The sequence below is a fragment of the Triturus cristatus genome, chromosome 12, assembly GCF_964204655.1.
Source record: "Triturus cristatus chromosome 12, aTriCri1.1, whole genome shotgun sequence".
NCBI classification, from domain to species: domain Eukaryota; kingdom Metazoa; phylum Chordata; class Amphibia; order Caudata; family Salamandridae; genus Triturus; species Triturus cristatus.
In genome coordinates this window covers 499,775,475-499,794,925 of record NC_140595.1, presented here as the reverse complement: position 1 = coordinate 499,794,925, position 19,451 = coordinate 499,775,475, and the positions used below count along the sequence as shown (strand labels likewise).

The 19,451-nt window shown below is 47.4% G+C and overlaps 1 protein-coding gene across 5 annotated transcripts in view; it reads left to right on the top strand.

Annotated features, from left to right (window-relative positions):
* Positions 1-845: 845 nt before the first annotated feature.
* Positions 846-19,451, top strand: part of SALL1 (spalt like transcription factor 1) — a 39,635-nt gene continuing 21,029 nt past the window's right edge. Inside the window, exons 1-4 of one of the 5 annotated variants that reach the window (XM_085637304.1) lie at positions 975-1,199; positions 9,260-9,352; positions 12,518-15,351; positions 15,706-15,945. In XM_085637304.1, the coding sequence (XP_085493430.1) occupies positions 1,004-1,199; positions 9,260-9,352; positions 12,518-15,351; positions 15,706-15,945 (3,363 nt within the window). In that variant the 5' untranslated portion in view covers positions 975-1,003. Of the gene's footprint in view, positions 1,200-3,133; positions 3,222-3,337; positions 3,463-9,259; positions 9,353-12,517; positions 15,946-19,451 lie in introns of those variants that run through there. The other 4 variants (XM_085637303.1, XM_085637306.1, XM_085637305.1 and 1 more) reach the window with 4 other exon arrangements.

Here is a 19,451-nt window from a genome sequence, read left to right as displayed (position 1 = left end):
CACCACAGACGAAGAACTACTTCACCTAGGTTATTGTTAACTAACTTGCAACCGCCCCCTCAACAGACTCAGACACACACACACCACTTTTTCCCTCCTCGTGTGTTTTTGCCAGTGCTTGTTGATGTTGGTCAGCGCAGTTTCTACTCTCTCCCCCCAAAGCAATCAATCAATCATTCAAAGATTAATAAAGTGGGGTAAATCACCCGTAAGGGTCTTAAGGCGCTAGGTTCAGGAGGACACATCCGACTTCAGCCCTCTTTCCGGTACTCATCAGACAGGGCATGGGTAGTTGCACGCCTGGTGCTCGACAGGTGGGCTCAGTAAGAGCAGTAGTGCACCGTGCCACTCTCGACACTAAAGCACCACGAAAGTTCCATACCACGGCCAGGACCGCATGGACCTCATATAAAGAGCAATTCTCCCGTCACACAGGTGCTTAAGAATTCAGAAGTTGGGAAACATCTCTCAGCTGAGCAGCCGGTGTGGCTGCACACCTAACTGCCCTTCTTTTCCCCTCGGGGTCCTTCAGCGCACTTCACCACCCACTCCCTCCCTCCCTCCAAGCCCCACTCCAGGTCTCAGGGTCCCTCGCTGCGTCCACGGCCCGCGGGAAGCAGATTCCGATAGTAAACAGCAGCGAGCGTGAGAGCTAGCGGGCCACTGCGTGCAGGGAGACCCCGCCCATCAAGCGCTGATAGGACTGTGCACCTCGGACTGACAGTCGTCGACGGCCAATCGGCGTCTTGATGGATGTGAGCGAGAGCCGGGCGGCGAGGAGCGCTGGCCCTTTGCCAATGGGCTGGGGGCGCCCCCTCCGCCCCCGCCCGCTCTCTATGATTAATCGCAATGCATTATTGATAATCATAATTATCGCAGGACACATGCGCGCGGGGCGGCGAGGAGGAGGGGGCCTCGCCGCTTGCCGTACGCCGGACTTGTGTGGCTCTTCTCTCCTGCCATGGTCCGGGCTCTGCGCCGCCTGTGATTCCCCCGGCTGCAGATGAGAGGAGCGGCAGGCGGCAGCATGTCCCGCAGGAAGCAGGCGAAGCCACAGCACCTTCAGTCCGGAGCCCCGCTGCCCTGCTCGGGACCAGGCGCCCCCGATGAGTGTGCGGGAAGGGGGAGCAGGGGGTCCCTCCGAGGAGCTGCCCCGACAGCGAGGGAAGGGGCTCTGGGACAGTCACAGAGCTGCCAGGGTGAGTTAGAAAGAGACAACTTCGCAGGCAAACTTACCGAGCAGCAGCGGCTCTGCTCCTGCACAGCGCACGGCAGGGGCAGGAGGGAGCCGAGACTCCGTGAAGTGCAGTTTCGAGGCGCACTGAGTGGCGGAGAGGCACCCCAGGCGCTATAGCATGTACACATCACCCGGCTCCCACTGTACACCTCGCCGTGTGCTCGTAGAGGAGCAGCGCCCTGGTGCCATCAGTTCAACGCCTGCCACTCATAGCCACCCCTCAGTCTGACAGACCCCACTCTGCCCCGGATCTGACTAACTTTCATAGCCCTCTGTGTTTGACATTAGTCCCCGACCCACTCCTCTGTACACCAAACTCCAAGGGGTCCGGTGAACCCCGGATCCGAACTTTGCCCAATAACTGGACGTCCGTGGTTTTGAAGTTTGCCATTTGGTATTTATGTCACCACTAAAACACCTAGAGTTGTCCACTGACATGTTGTCTGTCCCACCCCGCCTCAAAGCACTTGGAGACACTCCTGTAAAATAAGTTATTCCAGTATCAAAGAGGAACTGCTTCGGCAGCTGGTGGTAACTTCTTGTTTTATTTTCTCTCGTTACCTGGTTGGGGAGGGGGGGGGGGGGGCGGGTTTCTTTTTGTACCGAGTGTTCAGTGCAGGTAGTTTAAGTTTTTGTGTTCTTTTGTGTCTAATGCCCAAGTCTGCCTTTTCCCCTGTTGGTGTTTTCAGTCAGCTGAGTTTAAGCCGGTTTTTGTATCTTGCTGAGTATGTTCAATCAGGCTATAGTCCCTGTGCATTGCATCGTCAGGGTAGTTCTTAGCTTTTCAAGTTTCCCGTCCTGGAACATGACTTATATGTTTTAAAAACTTTGGCAGATGAGACTGATTTTTCAAAACGTGACCGCACTGCCTCTAGCTTTATTTTATTCAGAATATCTGCCACTGGAGCTTTGTTTCTAGGGACCGCTTGAATGAACTTTTATTTTACGAACTGTCCTAACTTTTCTAATGCTGACCGAAGACAGAGCGATCGCAGGAGAGAGGTCTTTTTTAGGGGGTTGATCTGTCCCTGGAGGTCGTGTTGAGAATAGTAAAAGCCGGTGGAGCATCCCTCGCAGACTCACTCTTTGTAGTTCAGAACTAGGGGGGCTATGAAGTAATATCACTCATCGCACCCGGGACGGCAGTGAGTGCTGCAGTCCTGTGAAACGAGCCGCACCGAGGAGACGGGGTTGCAAAGTGAGAACTAGTTCTAGACCTGGGTAGAGTGCTACCCGTTCCGGTAAAAGCGCTTCCGGGCCTCTCTGGGATATGAGGCGCTATACAAATGCTACTCTCCTACGGGGACGAGGAGCACCCTATCCGTCTCGGTGCTCCTCCGGTGTAGGTCCAGCAGACACTTTCCTTAACACTGCCTTTCAAAATGAGCATCCTTTCGGGTAGGAAAGCGTGGGCTTCTAGGCACTTTAATTCTGGACAGTTCCATCTGTGCGTGCGGTGCTATAACAGAGAGGGAAAGTGAGACAAAAAGAGTCCCCCTTCTTTTATCATTTGACATTTAATAAGAATGCCCTTAGTGTAATTAGGAATACAAAACATGGTGTAATTAGAGCCCATCATATAACAAGCACAGGCCTTATCCGCCGAGTCAGGGTGTGTTATTACTTTAGGATGTGATGTCGAGAAAGGAATCATGCCTAGTAGGCTAAAAGTGAAGGTTTTTTTAATGTGCATAAAGCTCAGTGGTCGCTGCATGGTGCGCATGTGATGCTTCTAAGCACTTTCGGGCTGGCTTGTCGCTCTCTCTGCTCCCCCTCCCCTCTAAGCCTCCGTTGTTCCTCGGGGCTGGTTCCCGGATCCTGGGGGCTGACGCGCCAGCTTCCGATCTGAGTCATGTGGACGAGGAGCCTCCAGCCCTCCCTGTCGTCAGCTGCAGATCCCCCCCAGAACCCAGGCTCCGCAGCTCGGGCGCGGGTTATTCATTAAGCCCGCTCCCGAAGGCAGCGCTCTGGGACCGGGACGAAGGTAGGTCCTGGGGGTGGGTCCTGCGGCCTGGGCTCCGAGAAGCCTCTGTGTCCAGTTTCTATTTGCGTCTCGGCCCCTCCCCGCCCCCTCCCTCAGACACACGCTTCTCCCCTCAGCCACTGTAACTTCCAGGAAGTTTGAGAGAAGTTTGCACCTAGGCACGCTCAGATGATGTAGTCTGCCTGCTCCCCCGAAGAACCGAGAAGCCGCTGCCTCTCACCGCAGAGCCTTGCATGTCTATGTAAGTTTCAAGGGCTTTGATTCTCGCTTTCGTAGTAGTATTTGAGAACATGAGGACAATGGGGGGTGGGGGGAATGGTGGTACAGGAGACATCTGTGCGTCCCTTGTCTGTCCCCTCTGTCAAGGACATTTTGGGAGTTAGGGATTAAAATTTGCAGTTTGACACGCACGTTTTATCATGAATGCTGCGAAGAATTCCAACCAAATTAGGGCTCGCTTGGGACTTGGGTATCGGTAGAAAACCATAGAACCCATCAGACCGTCAGTGGGTGGGAGGGGGGGTCTTCTAGAACTTGCTTTTGCGTTACTTGCTTCGCTAAGAGTTCATCTCTTTACTTTCTAGTGCAAATCGGGAATCGAATCCCCCAAAAGTGGGAGGGGGGGGTTGGGGGTGGGGGCGTAGAGGAAGACCACCGGCTCTCAATATAAAGATATATATTTTGAGACTTCTTTCTGTTCCATCTGGGACGGCGTGGGCATTCTGTCTAGTCAATTCAAAACTTTTGATTGGTGGGAACGGGTCAAATTTACGATATTATGGTGGTGCTGTCCTTGTGAAAAAAACGACTTTTCTCTGCGCTGTTTTATTTAGTGTTGTTGTGTATACTGGGAAAGCAGCAAAAACAAGCGGTGTCGAGTATTTTATGGCCGCGAACAGCAAAGATACAATTTCGACAGATAAAAAAGTTCTCCGCGAACTTTTCATGTGTTGCGTAAAATAAACTGAAAAAAGGTAGTAGCGATCATGGAGAGGGGTGGTTCTTTCTTTTCTATTCTTGCCCCAGTGGTAAATTATGAGACGCCTTTTCCTATAAGTACTGGCTTTAACCTGGGATCATTAAGTACGTTCGAACAATGCGATAATACTAAATAGCCCGTGGCTATATTCTTGTGCAATGCTTCGGATGAAATTTGTAAACCCAAAGCGCACTGGATCAAAGGCGCGGTGTGTTATCTATACCTTGTGGGTATGTTATCACATCATTGCTACTGTCGCGACATGTCACTGTGTCATGCATGTGATGCATTTGCAGGGAACTTGCTGCATGCCCAGGGGAGATTCATTCGTGTCTCGAGAGAACGTGCTTTTTACTACCCATTGACATTTCTTTATTTACATTAAATTAATTTAAATTGATGTAAATGTAGTGGCTTAATTGTTCAGAAATACTATAAAGGTATGGATTGCATATACTTAGTGACCCTTCTTAAATTTGATACAATTATATATCATAATTTAATGTTCTATATGTCTACGGTGTTCTGAAATTCTATTTCGTAAATAAAATGAAAGACGTATGTGCACTAAGGTGCTGTGAGACTAGTGGAGGTCTGCGGTTCCCTCAAGTTTCTTTTTTATAGATCGTTCGAACTCTTTTAGTGTCAGTTTTTGAAACTTTGAGATTCTGGCCGCATTTGAACATCACATTTATAGAGCTCCGATTATTTAAAGTGCATTTCCGTCGTTGTCCCCTCTTCGGTTCAAACCTGCCTTTGCCCCTCACCTCGAGGTAACATTAACGAGTTGAACACTTCTAGTCCGGAACAAATGTTTTCTGACCTGTCACGGTTGAGGTGGGAAATGTTGCCATCACATTATAATGGAGTGTGGACCCTCACGTGAAATACCCGAGCCCTGGATAGTCGAGGCCTGTCACAGCTGCGACCTCTTGACTGCACAGTATGTCACGACCATGGCCGAGTATGTCGCCGACATCCGTTTCTAAATTAGGCCAGCACAGAATGTTTTTCCTTCCTCTAGTCTAAGATATAGACAAATAAGTCACTAGCCACCCGAGAGGTGTGGGCGACGGCCTCTGTGATTTGTCACGTTTGTTTTGCACGTGGGGCCGGCTGCTGGCCACAAACATGTCTATTTAGGCCCAGGATATCAGCAGAAAAATAGCACTGATGGCTCAGATAATTTTATAAGCAACATGTGGCAGGATGGGGACTTACTGCTTGGGTAGCCGTCGGCTGCTTGTCCTTTTACCATATAAACTGTCTGTTGCATTTTGGCTTGTATGTGCGCGAGGAAAGCTTCATGTACTAGGAGTGTCTGGATGTTTTACTAACTCCGATAGATGCACTTTGACCCGAAAGCATATGAACGTTCCTAAAAGCTGAATGCAGGCCTTCACATCCTAGGACCGCTGCGCACTGCTAGCCTTTAATGTGCACAAACATTTGCAAGGCCCAAAGATGTACTTGGGAGCGCGCGCCGGCTCCTCGGAAGGTCGCTGTCACTGAATAGCGAGGCTGCAGTTTCTGATTTTACCCCCTGACTCTCTCGACACTACCTCGACACTTTCGGTCTCATTACCTCACTCTTTCGAAGGTTCTTTTTTATCCCTGCTTCAACCCTTTGTCACTATTTACTTTCTTGCCCGAATCTGCCTTTGTCTCCCTGGCTCTGCGTCAAAGTAAGATGATGGAAAGTTAACCCTGCTCCCCAAAATGAGGGTCGGTGCTCACTATCGTCATAAATGTAACCCTGGCAAAGATGATCCCCCCCCCCCCCCCGCATCCGGGGTCCCGCTGCCCAGGTTACATCGGTAGAATATTCCGAGAATCGAGTTTAGCACAGCGCGGAGAATAAACGGCGATTAGAGGCTTCTTACACACAACGTAAGAGGATGAGCTGTAAATATAATCCACTTTATTAATGTGGCTGGCAAGCCGCGGGCTCTGGGAGCGGCGGCACAACATGGCACGGTCCCGCTCTCCAAACACACCGGGGCCCACCGGTCACGTGGCAGGGAAACCCTAACTGTTCAGCTGTCTTAACCTCCGCCGGGCTCTCTGCTGCCCAAGGTGCCAGAGGTCAATTCACACCAGTCCCGGCGGTGTCATGGCAGTGACCCCTGCCTGCGTGTGGGGCGCTGTGCGTCTCTCAGCACATATTTCCCGCTGTTTGACTGCTTGTCCACACCAGGCCCTGCGGTGTGTGTCATGGCAGTGACCCCTGTCAGTAGTGTGGCGGCCTATCTGTGTGTGTCTGGGGGGGGGGGGGGGGGCTGGTGTGCCTCACACCACTTTCTCAGCACCGTTTGAACGTTTGTCCACACTAGGCCCTGCGGGGTATGTCATGTGTAATGAATGACCCATGCCTGAAGTGTGGCGGCCTATCTGTGTGTGCCTGTGGGGGGGGGGGGCTGGTGTGCCTCATACCACCTTCTCAGCACCGTTTGAACGTTTGTCCACACCAGGCCCTGCAGTGTGTGTCATGGAAGTGACCCCTGCCTGCACTGCGGTGGCCTGTGTGTGGGGCGCTGCGTGTCTCTCGGCACATACTGTCCACTGTTTGACTGCTTGTCCACAACAGGCCCTGCGGCATGTGTCATGGCAGATACACCTGTCTGAAGTGTGGCGGGTGGGCTGGTGTGCCTCACAGCACCTTCTCAGCACCGTTTGAATGCCTGTCCTCACCAGGCCCTGTGGTGTGTGTCATGGCAGTGACCCCTGTCTAAAGTGCGGCGGCCCATGTGTGTGTGGGACGCTGGTGTGCCACTGTTTGACTGCTTGTCCACACATGGCCCTGCTGTGCCATTGGGGTGACCCTTGCCTGAAGTGGCCTATCTGGTGTGCCGCTGTTTGACTGCCTGTCCACACAAAGCCCTGCCTGTGTGTCATAGCATGGAAGGGCTTTAGCCATGGCTTCTCTCCGTGCGTCTCATGGAGGGACGTGTTTGTCTCCGCATGTGTCTCAATGTGTGCCTGCTTGTCACTGCACTCACACTCCTTCCCCTACTTTCGACATGACGTCCCTGCAGATAAACCTGCAGGTTACTTACTACATCCCGACCCTGCCATCCGCCCTGCAGGCTGGGTGTCAGGGCCCAGGGCCTGTACAGGCACCCTGCAGGCCTGTCCACCCTCCCCGTCACCGCCCCTTCACTGCCCCGTGCTCTGCAGCACATGGCAGAGACTTGAATACGTGCTGGAAGGGTAGTTTCACAGCCAGCGCCCTCTGCTGGTTATTGCCCTGCACCCAACAACTCTTTCCACTTCAGCCCCCCCCCCCCCACCATGTTCTTATCACAGCTCGACCCCTGCCTGTCTGGAGACCGGTACGACGGACTCTACCATCTTATACACACTTCTCCCACCCCTGTCCTTCTGTACGTGAGACACTCCTGAAGAAGAGGCTGTTGTGTAGGGTTGTGCAGGGACACAGCTGGGCCCCGGCCGCATCACAAGTGTTTGCGTGTGTGTGGGAGGGGGGTGGTATATCTGTGTGGATGGGCACTTGAAAAGGAGCTTGTCTGAAGCTCGGTGGGCGGGGGTCAAGTAGCCGGGTGTCTTCGCCCCCCCCCCACTGCCGGGTTGCACATAGCACACTAATGTGGAATGAGCTTCTCCACGGTGCAGGCCGTGACTTCTGCGAGTACCTATGGTTGTGTGGGCGTTAATGTGTGTATACAGTAAAACGTGCGCCTTGCGGACCCCTTCACCTCTGAAGTGAAGGCTGACAGGTACTTCCATACTTCGAGCAGGGATCACACAAAGCAGTTTGAATGTGTGGGAAAGAGACATCACTCGCATCTTCTGTCCCTTGAAGAGGGACTGACCGGTACCTCTCATATCTCAACAACTGGCCCCGTCGTCCACACTGCAGTTCTGGGTTTGGTGTAATTTCGGATTCTAGAGTAGCTCTTCACCTTCTGTGAGTTAACTCTCCCTCCTACGTCACACGCCCCCCCCCCCCACACCAGGAGGGACTGACAGACCCCAGTAGCTCAGCCCCTTCCCACCACACGGTGGCCTTTGTGTATTTTAGTTTTTCATGTTTTTAAAATGTAAGGTTTTAAGGAGTTTGTCTATTATATGTTTTTAAGCTAGTTCTGTTCCTTCTCTTCCTTAACTCCCCCCACCACCACTGCTCGGCCTCGTTTTATTTGAGTGTTTTTTAAGGTATCTCCTTTTACTTAAATCTCCCTCCATGGCCGCCACCCCCTCACCCCCTCGAGGGGACTGGCACAGGTACTCCCCACAGCTCGGCCCCTGCCCTTCACGGGGCCCGGATCTGGTTTCTTGTCCGGGTGCCAATGTTTTCCTAGTCAGAGGCTGCGGCCGCCCTAGGAGGCTTGTAGCCTTTCCGTGTCAGTGGACCCGCGGGCACCGGGAAACTGTTGCAGCTGAGCCCGCTCAGCCCCGTCCAGTGTCACCTCTCCCCCCCTCCCGGCCAGGGAAGACATCTTGGGAGCAGAGGCCGCCCGGGGCTACATTAAAGAGGGGAGACGTCACCACTTCTTCTCCCGCCTCCCTACACATGAAAATGCCACAGATTAATTTCAAGTTTTGCAGACCGAGGGCCGCATTTAAACACCGCACGCTGAACACCTCAAGGCTGACTGACCACCGACCGCATATTGTGTGTGAGGTTAGGGCTCCATAGTGACCGTCGCACGCCCTGGGAGCGGCTGTGGCCCTCTCGGTGGCATTAGTAGCCCCCGTGGCAGGCCACGCAAGAGTCAGTGCTTGAATAACGGGACAGGGAGGGCTGGAGCGCGAGCCTCGTCAGCTGTCGCGAGCTTTGAAGGGTTCGGAACGAACCTGAGCAAATGGAATATCCCATGGCTCCCTACCAAGGAATATTAACACACCAGTGAGCTTCGCACGTCACTAACTGCAAGGGTGGGAGACACCAGCTCAAAAATAAAAAAGCGCGTAGATAAAATCTAATGCGACTGCTGGTATTAGTTTCTCGATGTTGACCCCTGTTAGCAGGAGGTCTGCTTGAAATGTCCCCGTTTGCTTCGTGACCCTAAACTCTGTTTTCTTTCTATCTCACTAGGTGGGCTGCATTATTTGCAATTAAAGATCAGCAGAGAATTAAGTCAGATGATGTTCGAGCAGGAAGAGATGACCTCCAAACTCAGAAACGAAAGTATGAAATTTTTTGTTTCCCCAACACCAAATGTATTTATTTTTTCCTTTAACGCTTTGCATGCAACATCTAAAGTGTGACACGTTATTTTTTTTTGGGGGGGGGGGGAGGGGGGTCGATCCAACTTTCAGGCCATTCATCAAGGTGTCAAGCGCTCTGAATTAACTGGAAAAAAAAGATTCGTAGCGCTATTAAACAACTTCACGATAAATAAATAAACTGTTGCAGTGACAATCACCCCCACCCCGCACGTGATCGTGAAAGGTTTTCCCGGTAACTCAAAAAAGACTTTTATATTTTGGGGTTAACATCTCCTCCTCGCTCATAAATATTTGCATGAACAGCAGCGCCGGCCGGTTGGCGCTTCCCATTGATCAGGGCGCTGTGTGATTTCCCCAGCCGGTTATTTAGTTCTGAATCTGCCATTATTTGTCTAAGCACAGCTGACCAAGCAGAGCCGGGTTTTAAAGTGGCTTTATGTTTTGATAAATGTGATCGGCTTGAAAAGTATTTTTTGCACCCAACGCAGAGCTCAATGGAACATGCTGACAGAACCGTTTTAATGCATTTTGTTGGAAATGTGTGAACCAACCGAATAGCTTTTGTTCCTTCATAATTGGCTGTAAAAGTAGATGGAAACATCGCCATTACATATGGAAATGCGCGACGAGAAAGGGACATTCCATTTGGGCTGCATACATTACGATTTGCATCTCCCTGGCTGTAATGCAGGCATTTGGGTTGGGTGCAATGATAAAAAATAAAAAGAAGTGTTAAATTGGAGCTATCTGACACAATATTTCAGTTCTTTGTCGGCAAAAGCATCAGCTAAAAAAACCTATACAACTCTTATTAAATATACGAAACTATTTGCGCTCTGGTTGCCTCCTTCACCCCCGACCTTCCCACCCAATGTAAATCACAGCAGTTCCCCATCTGTGGAAGAATCGTATTGTAATGTACTCGTCTCAAATTAGATTTATTAGCCAACCGACCTAAACCGAAATCATATTTATTTTATCCCAACTGCACTTTTTTATCTTGCAATTTACATTTATATTTTGCGATAAAGCTGTGGTGTGTACTTACTAGATTATGCCAAGATAGATGCTAACATCGCAGTTATAAGAATAGACACATACTTTGATGTGTTTTTGAGGCTCTGTGTCTCAAAGTAAATTCATAAAGATTAAACTACCGTCCTATGCAGGGAACATTTTGCCATTACGCTTGCTCGCCTAATTTGGCTATTTATTTCCAATTTACGATTTATAACAATAAAATGCACACCGATGGAGCCCTTTGGTGCTAAACGAGACCCCGTGTAATTGTCTCTGAGCCTCTTAATATTTGCCCGCGCATTCATTGGAGGTTTCACTGGGATTCTATTGGGACGTCATGGAAACTCCTATTATCTGATTTGCTCCTGCCGGGGAGTAATCCCTGAATGAAGCGGTTTTCTCCCCACTGCCTCCGAAGTTGACCACACACCATCCGTACAACAGGAGTCGGTGTCCGCACGCTGTGCAAACAAAGGGGAGCCCCCCCGCCCCTGAATGGGATCAGCTAGTTGGGAGTCAGATATTTGGATGTTTAATTTGCAAATGGATGCGGGCGATAAGAAATGCGAGCTGCCCGTGAAAACAAAGAATAAAAGGATTTTCGGGGTGGGTGGGGGGGGGGGGGGTGTTCGGGTTAAGGGGGGGCTGGCTGCAATCAGTTAAACCGCTGACAACAGCTAACAGAAAACACTTTGGGGTCGGGTTCCGGGAAAGGGCGCCCTGGAGAAGTGTCGCATTTTAAAACCAACGCCTTTGCCCCTTTGCAAGTGACAACACTAAGGTTTCCAGTGTTCGCGGACACGCTGCGGTTCTTCGCTCCTTCTTTGTGTCCATGAAAAGTTTTTCATTTCTGTATGCAAAAAAAACTTTTACTTGCTAAAGATTGCTGTTTTTTTCCATTTGCCTCTAAAGTTGTTTCCTTGCTTAAAAATATTTTAAAACAAAAAAAGCAAACAATATGTATGTACACATGAAAATCTTGTCATGCATATATTCATTTAGCCAGTAACCTTGTTTTCGTGTACATCTAGTGTGTACCAGATGTGTTGATAGATCTGCATGGCTTTGATGATGTCGAGCATTCTCACTCCTGTTGAGACATATATTGTTTCCACTATTAATGGCAAGCTGTGCTCTCGACACTAGCGTTTTGCAGTCAGAGTTAACTTGGATGCTGGGCAGCTGTCGAGGCAGTGAATAATTTGTGGCGGTGGTTGCAGCTGGAGGGCACCGGCACTAATTTTGGGGGCCAGGAGGTGTTTTTCATTGTCAGACTTCATCCCAGAGCAGGTCAGAAAAAAGGAGGAATGAAAAGTTAGGAAAACAGAGATAAAGGGAGACAGTGGGATGAAAAGAAGATAGGAAATGTAAGGTGGTAGAAGAAAGAGGCATGAAGTGGAATCTAGAGTAACCTGATACCAGAAGTAAAGTATAGTGACATAAAACAGGGACATCTAGGGGAAGCGGCCTGGTATTTGACAACCCTGGCACCCTAACAAAAACTTTAGACCCATGTTTGTTTGTTTTTTATTTTTATTTTTATTAATATAGCCCAGGATTGAATCGATTTTTCAAGTTGTCTGTTGGCAGTCTGGTGCTCTTCACATTTTTTTTTTTTTACATGTCAACACCTGATTGGGGCCTGAAAGCCTACAAATGAGTTTAGTGACAGGGCAGGCTGTCAGAGGTATTCTTGAAGCCACTGGAGATGAAGAGGGTTGACAGAAACGTGAAAGTCTAATGAGAGTCTCAAATGGTTGATTTGCACTCGGTGGACAACGACACAATAAAGGCTATGAAATATTGGAAATCAATACTTAACTATGGAATTTCATTACACCCCCGGTGTCTTCCGTTCTTAGTATTTTCTGTTGTGATGGATTATCAGTGGGAAATGATTATCTAAGACATAAAAATTGATACTGGTCCCTCCGACAATTTTAGAAATCAGTCTCAAGCAATATATGTGATATACAGGCATTGATCTCTGCTCATGTAAAATGATGGCCTTTTAGTCTGATAGACAACTAAGGAATTGTACAAAAATAGCCAACTAGAACGCATTACGGCTCAGTGTCTCACAGCTTTTCTTTTGATATTTCAGGAAACACAGAGAAGTGGCCACCACATCGCACCAGTAAGACCAAGGATGCCCACACGTGTGGCAGATGCTGCGCCGAGTTCATCGAGTTGACCGATCTGTTGCAACACAAGAAGACCTGCACAAAAACCCAACTGGTTGTTATTATGAGTGAAAAAAAGGCTGCTTCTCCAAGTCAACCATCCTCACCCACTTCACCGTCTGATAATCCTGATCCACAGACCACTGAAGCAGGTACCGATACAGATCACGTGGACTGCAGTGACCTGCCAGAGCCTAAAAATCCCGACAAGGAGGACGCTATGGATGTAGAAGTTGCCAGCATGAACCAGAGCAGCAACATCCCCAACGACACCGCCAGTAGCATTGCATGCAGCAATGGCTCCACAAAGGGTACCTCGGCTATCACAACCTCACTACCTCAACCAGGTGATCTCACAGCACTGGGCAACTTTTCAGTGATAAACAGCAATGTCATTATTGAAAACCTTCAGAGTACGAAGGTGGCAGTGGCACAGTTCTCACAGGAGGGCAGATGCAAAGGTGCACCGACCAATAGACTTGCAGTACCAGCCCTGATGGAGCAACTGTTGGCGTTGCAGCAACAGCAGATCCACCAGTTGCAGCTCATTGAACAAATCCGCCACCAAATACTGCTGCTGGCTTCCCAAAATAAAGAGCTGCCAACACCTTCGCCCAGTGTGGCTCAAGGTTCTTTACGGACATCAGCCAACCCCTTGACCACATTGAGCTCCCATTTATCCCAGCAGCTGGCTGCTGCTGCCGGGTTAGCACAAAGCCTCGCTAGTCAATCTGCCAGCATTGGTAGTGTGAAGCAACTGCCCCCTGTAAAGCTACCTCTCACCAACCCTGGCAGCACTATCATTCCACCCAGTAACGCCTCTTCGTCTACTATTAACATGTTGGCTGTAGCCATTACTACTCCACCATCAGATAAAGTCACTTCAAGTTCTGCTGGGCCACAGCTTAGCACCCCACCAGTATCAGCAACATCTTCGCCAGCTTTTGCAATAAGCAGTTTAATAAGCCCTGCACCTAATCCGATTCTACCTCAGCCACCAGTTTGTAACTCAATGTTCTCAAGTCCTTTACCTAGTATCGGAGCAGCCACCGATGATTTAAACTCTTTGTCTGCATTGGTACAGCAGAGAAAAGGAAAACCACCAAACGTGACTGCTTTTGAGGCAAAGAGTGCTTCGGATGAGTCCTTTTTCAAACACAAATGCAGGTTCTGTGCGAAAGTTTTTGGGAGTGACAGTGCCTTGCAAATACATTTACGTTCTCACACTGGCGAGAGGCCATTCAAGTGCAACATATGTGGCAACCGATTCTCCACAAAAGGAAATTTGAAAGTACATTTTCAACGTCACAAGGAAAAATACCCACATATTCAGATGAATCCCTACCCAGTGCCAGAACATTTAGACAATATTCCAACAAGCACTGGTATTCCATATGGAATGTCTATCCCACCTGAGAAACCTGCAACCAGCTGGCTAGACAGTAAGCCTGTCTTGTCTACATTGACAACCACTGTGGGACTGCCGCTTCCTCCAACAATTCCACACTTGACACCATTTATCAAAACAGAGGAAACTTCCCCAGTATCTGAAAGCCATTCCTCAGGTAGCCCGCTTGGCTCTGTCAAAAGTGATCTTGAGGCCCCTGATGCTACCAACTTCAAAAACAACTTAACTGGACAGTCCGATGACGCAGAGGCCGAAGCAGTACCTTCCACAGATGGTAAATCCGAGGAAAACACTCAGCTCTGCAATGCATCTACAAATTATACCAGCTGCCCTTCGACTCCCCCTGCAACAGACACAAGCGTTAACAGTATTGTTACATTCAGTAACCCCCTGATTCCTCTAATGTCTGAACAATTTATAACAAAGTTTCCATTTGGTGGACTTTTAGATTCTGCACCGGCTTCTGAAACATCAAAATTGCAGCAGCTTGTTGAAAATATTGACAAAAAGGCAAGTGATCCAAATGAGTGTGTTATATGCCATCGAGTTCTTAGTTGCCAGAGTGCGTTGAAAATGCACTATCGAACACACACTGGAGAGCGGCCATTCAAGTGTAAAGTTTGTGGTCGTGCTTTCACAACTAAAGGAAATCTAAAGACCCACTACAGTGTCCACCGTGCCATGCCTCCACTAAGGGTTCAGCATTCTTGCCCGATATGCCAGAAGAAGTTCACCAATGCTGTTGTGTTGCAGCAACACATCAGAATGCATATGGGTGGACAGATTCCCAACACACCTGTCACGGAAAACTATCCTGAGTCAATGGAGTCTGATACTGGATCTTTTGATGAAAAGACTCTTGATGACTTAGATTACTTTTCGGATGAAAACATGGAAGACTGCCCCGACAGCAGCGTGCCAGATACACCTAAATCTGCTGATGCATCTCATGACAGCCTGTCCTCTTCCCCATTGCCTTTAGAAATGTCAAGTATCGCTGCTCTAGAAAATCAAATGAAAACGATAAATGCAGGACTCGCTGAGCAGCTCCAGGCAAGCTTGAAATCTGAGGCCAACGGGTCGGTGGAAGGGGATGCTATGACCAATGATTCCTCATCAGTTGGTGGAGACATGGAAAGCCAAAGTGCTGGGAGCCCTGCTATGTCAGAGTCCACCTACTCCATGCAAGCATTGTCACCGTCCAACAGCACAAATGACTACCAAAAGTCACCCATCTGTGAAGAGAAACAGCAAAGAACAGGGTTCCATGAGTTCGCTAATGGCTTGTCTCCAGCTCCTGCCAACGGCGGCCCCTTGGACCTGACATCAACCCACGCAGATAAAATGGTAAAGGAAGAATCTTTTAATATGTTATTTCCTTTCAGAGAGCGGGCTAAATTTAGAAACACCGCATGTGATATTTGTGGCAAAACATTTGCTTGTCAGAGTGCCTTGGACATTCATTATAGAAGCCATACCAAAGAAAGACCATTTATTTGCACAGTGTGCAATCGTGGCTTTTCCACAAAGGGTAATTTGAAGCAGCATATGTTGACCCATCAAATGCGAGATCTTCCATCACAACTTTTTGAGCCCAATTCTCATATTGGCACTAATCAGAACTCTTCACTTATACCTGTTAATGCTTTGTCAGCCTTCATAAAAACTGAAGTTAATGGTTTTATGCATGGCTCTCCTCAGGACATCAAAGAACCTCCTCCCAGCATCGCTCCGTCAGGACACCTGCCATCTTCGGCCACATCACCAGTTTTATTATCAGCTCTTCCAAGAAGAACTCCTAAGCAACACTATTGCAATGCATGCGGGAAAACCTTTTCATCCTCTAGTGCGTTGCAGATCCACGAACGGACGCACACAGGGGAAAAACCTTTTGCGTGCACTATCTGCGGAAGAGCTTTTACGACAAAAGGCAACCTAAAGGTATGGCTACTCTTTTGCTTGTTTATATTTCACAAGATTGTTGTTACATATAGTGAGTGCAAAAAAGTGCTTTTAGAACGTGGCAGATGCAATAATATTTTTTCTTTATGAAATTTGAGTGGTTCTAAGGGTCCCTGAAATTAGTACATTTGTGTGTAGAGGCATAGAAGCTAAAGTTTTAGTGGAGGCCCATAGAGTAATTATTCATTGTGATCGCCTCCTATGCTCCTTGCATTGGCTTGTCCATTTTCACTCCTACATGGATTGTGTTACTACAGTTAGCTCCATGTTTACACCTATTCTCCGCACACCTCTTATCAATGAGTGTCAAAAGACACTCTCAGGTATTCAGCGAAGCGTTCAAAATAAAAATTAAAAAAGAATACTAGTAAAGCAAAACTAAGGCACAATGACAACCAGTAGTCCAACTTACAAGCGGATAGGTCGAGCATTGGGTGGAGTTGTGCTTCATTGTTGGTGGTGCAAGAGTACAAAGGTTCTTAAAGAAAATGAGATCCATGATCTGATCCACAGATCTGTTGGGCACCCGCAACTCGGGGATACCAACACCAGAACTGAATATTTCTGCTGTAGGTCAGCCACAGTAGGAAGTAGAGGATCTGTGTCTACAGGAGCCATAAAGCACAGACTGCTTACCCTCTGGATGGTAAGAGCTGAGCTTAGAAAATCTAGGAGGGGCAAGGTGGGAACAAAGGTGGTAATGAGGGCTGCCCCTCATAAAGAAGGCTAAAAAGTATTTTTTTTGCCATATGCACAATATGAATGAGTAGAATTTGGCCCGAGGACTGCACCCCAAATCATTTTGGTCAGATTTAATCTGAGCAGAGCAGAGGATCCCCTTTGCAAAGTTCATGATCAGAGTTCAAATCCAGTCTAAACGCTCCTGCTCTTCTCCTTTCTTCTCCTGATCTGCACCATCCCTAGTGTGCCCGGGTCTTCGGCAGGCGTCCAGCCAGGGAAACATTTCAGATGAAGACACTCTGTTGGTGCAGAATACTTTTTCCATCTTAGCTTCCAATACCTGAGTAACACGTTGGTGAGATGCCAAACACCACAGTTCTTCATATTTGAAGCTGATTCCACTCATGTTTGCAGATGTATAATATCATATTTGGCAGTAGATCTTTCGATAATTGGCCTCTCTCTTTGGAATGTTCTCCCAAAAGGGCATAAGTACGAAGAGAATTGATTCCATATTTTGGAGAGTATTAAAGAAACGTGATTTTCATAATGATTTCCAAACACTGAGGACTGGTAGGTGAATGGTGGAGTTTTGCCTGTTTTTTTTGTCAAGTAAGCCATTTACAAATCATTTCAATCAGTATATTGTTCGGGGTGAGAATTTTCTCAAATTACACATGACTCTCACCACTTTTTAAACTTCATTTGTAGCTACCCATACACACTGTACACTGGTTAAGTTGCTATCTCAATGTCAGGGATGTTTCAATGAGGAAAAACCCAATATATGTTCCAAAACCGTGATCTGCAAGCTCGGGTTCATGTATTCACAAATATCTTTTGACAATCTTCATCATTCTCTTGTTGAATTCATCAGACGAGCCCTGTAGTTGAATTACTGTATTGGTATTGATGTGTATAATTCAAAAGAATCAGTTAAATTGCTTGATATTCTAGAACAAAAAGGATCATGTGGAGTTTAAGATGCCTTTAATTTGCCCAACTAACATTATTAAGCAATGTTTAGGTAAATTAAATTCAGAATCAAATAGATTCCTTCGGAATATCCACTATGTCTGAGGGACTCCAATTTGGAATGGACTGTTGCACCTTTGTGTGATCAGTATTCATCTAGGCAAGAAATCAAAAAGCCAACAGAATACCGATCCTCAGTTGAGTGATATGTGGAGCTGGGCCTGCCTCATTGTGCGCCTGTGTGCTCAGTCCCCCCCCGCCCCCCCCCCACTCAAGCAGTTTTCAGTTCAAAGTTTGCGTGAGTGTGCAACAGTGTCAGTCCAATCCACAGCTCCCAGCCACACCGCTGTCGAAGCATTGTGTTTCATGAGGCCAATTACAGGCTCCACTTGCCCCAGCTGAATGTTTTGAGAATTCTGATCTTTCACAAGTTCTATGGTAGAAGGATAGCTTGATAAAAGTGTTTGAGCTCTGCAAAAGAAAGCAATGAAGGTTTGTCAGTCACCAAATCATGGCACAGACAATTCATGAATACCTCACTTTGGCACACTGGGTGAAGCTTTGGCAAAACATGAACCATCTCTTCTGTTTCTAAGACCTGAATTAAGTAGACACACAGACACAGCCACAGTTACAGTTGTGCCCATACACCCACATTCATGCAACCATGCACAAATGTGTTCATATGTAAACACATAATCCTGACACACATGGATGCGTACACACATGGACGCATACACACACATATATATGTTCAAGGACAGAAACATTTTTCAAACAAAGTCTAATGGAAATAGCGATACAAACGTACGTTTATGAAACGTTTTCTTGAATCAAATCCTGAATTAACAATTTATTTTCTTGTGAGATAATCACATTTCAGTATCATGAAAAGGAAGTGGCCTCTCTAAACTGTTGTTTTTCCGTTGGCTCCCCCTGTTCAGGAACATCTGCTTGATAATCACTCCCAGCCATGTGCTGTATGTAACTCGGATGCACATTTGCTTTTTATTTTAATGCTTAAAAGTTTCAATGAGCTAGAAACGAGCCTTGCCGTTTACAAAATCAAGCCCTGACAGGCTTCTTTCACTGATATAATTTTTTCATTTTCTTAAACCAAAGTGAATAGATGTGTCTGTAATGTCTACCTAAGAGTAACACATGATTTCATGGTGGGTTCATCTAAAAGAAACTCGATTCAGTGAAAGGGGCCAATGCATTAGGCCAATAAAAACAATACTCACATTTTGGAAATATATGTCGCCTTTTGAGTTCATAAAAGCCGTTCTTCAGGGTACAGACTAACAGAAGAAGTATCTGAAGCCCATCAAGCCAAATTGTTGTATACATATTCATAAGATCGGCATATTATTGATAGTGCCCCAATTGTGGGACGATCAACTCCACATTATTATCAGACACTCATCACCCCATTCTTGAAAGGCTCTCCAATCCAATGAATTATAAACAAACATGGTGTTACATGCATAGGCCATTTCACTCCATGTTTATTCCTTATACCAAATTTGTGTCTATTTACAAACCTCTTCAAATTATTTGATTATGTCACAACAGAATTCTGTTTGATTTAAGCCAGACTATTTGAAAAATCACTTGTGATCTATAAAAAGGCAACAATTAATTAGCAAGGTGAAATAGTAATTTGTTGGGGGTGGGTTAAAGAGTTTTTTGGGCAAGAAGCCTTTTACAATGCGAAGCCCTTCCTCCGGCAATTCATTCTGCTCAAACCTTGAGACGTTGAACTATGCCATTAAATTGGGTAACTCTAACACCTCTTATCCAAAACACTTAAAAACAATCGTATGAAA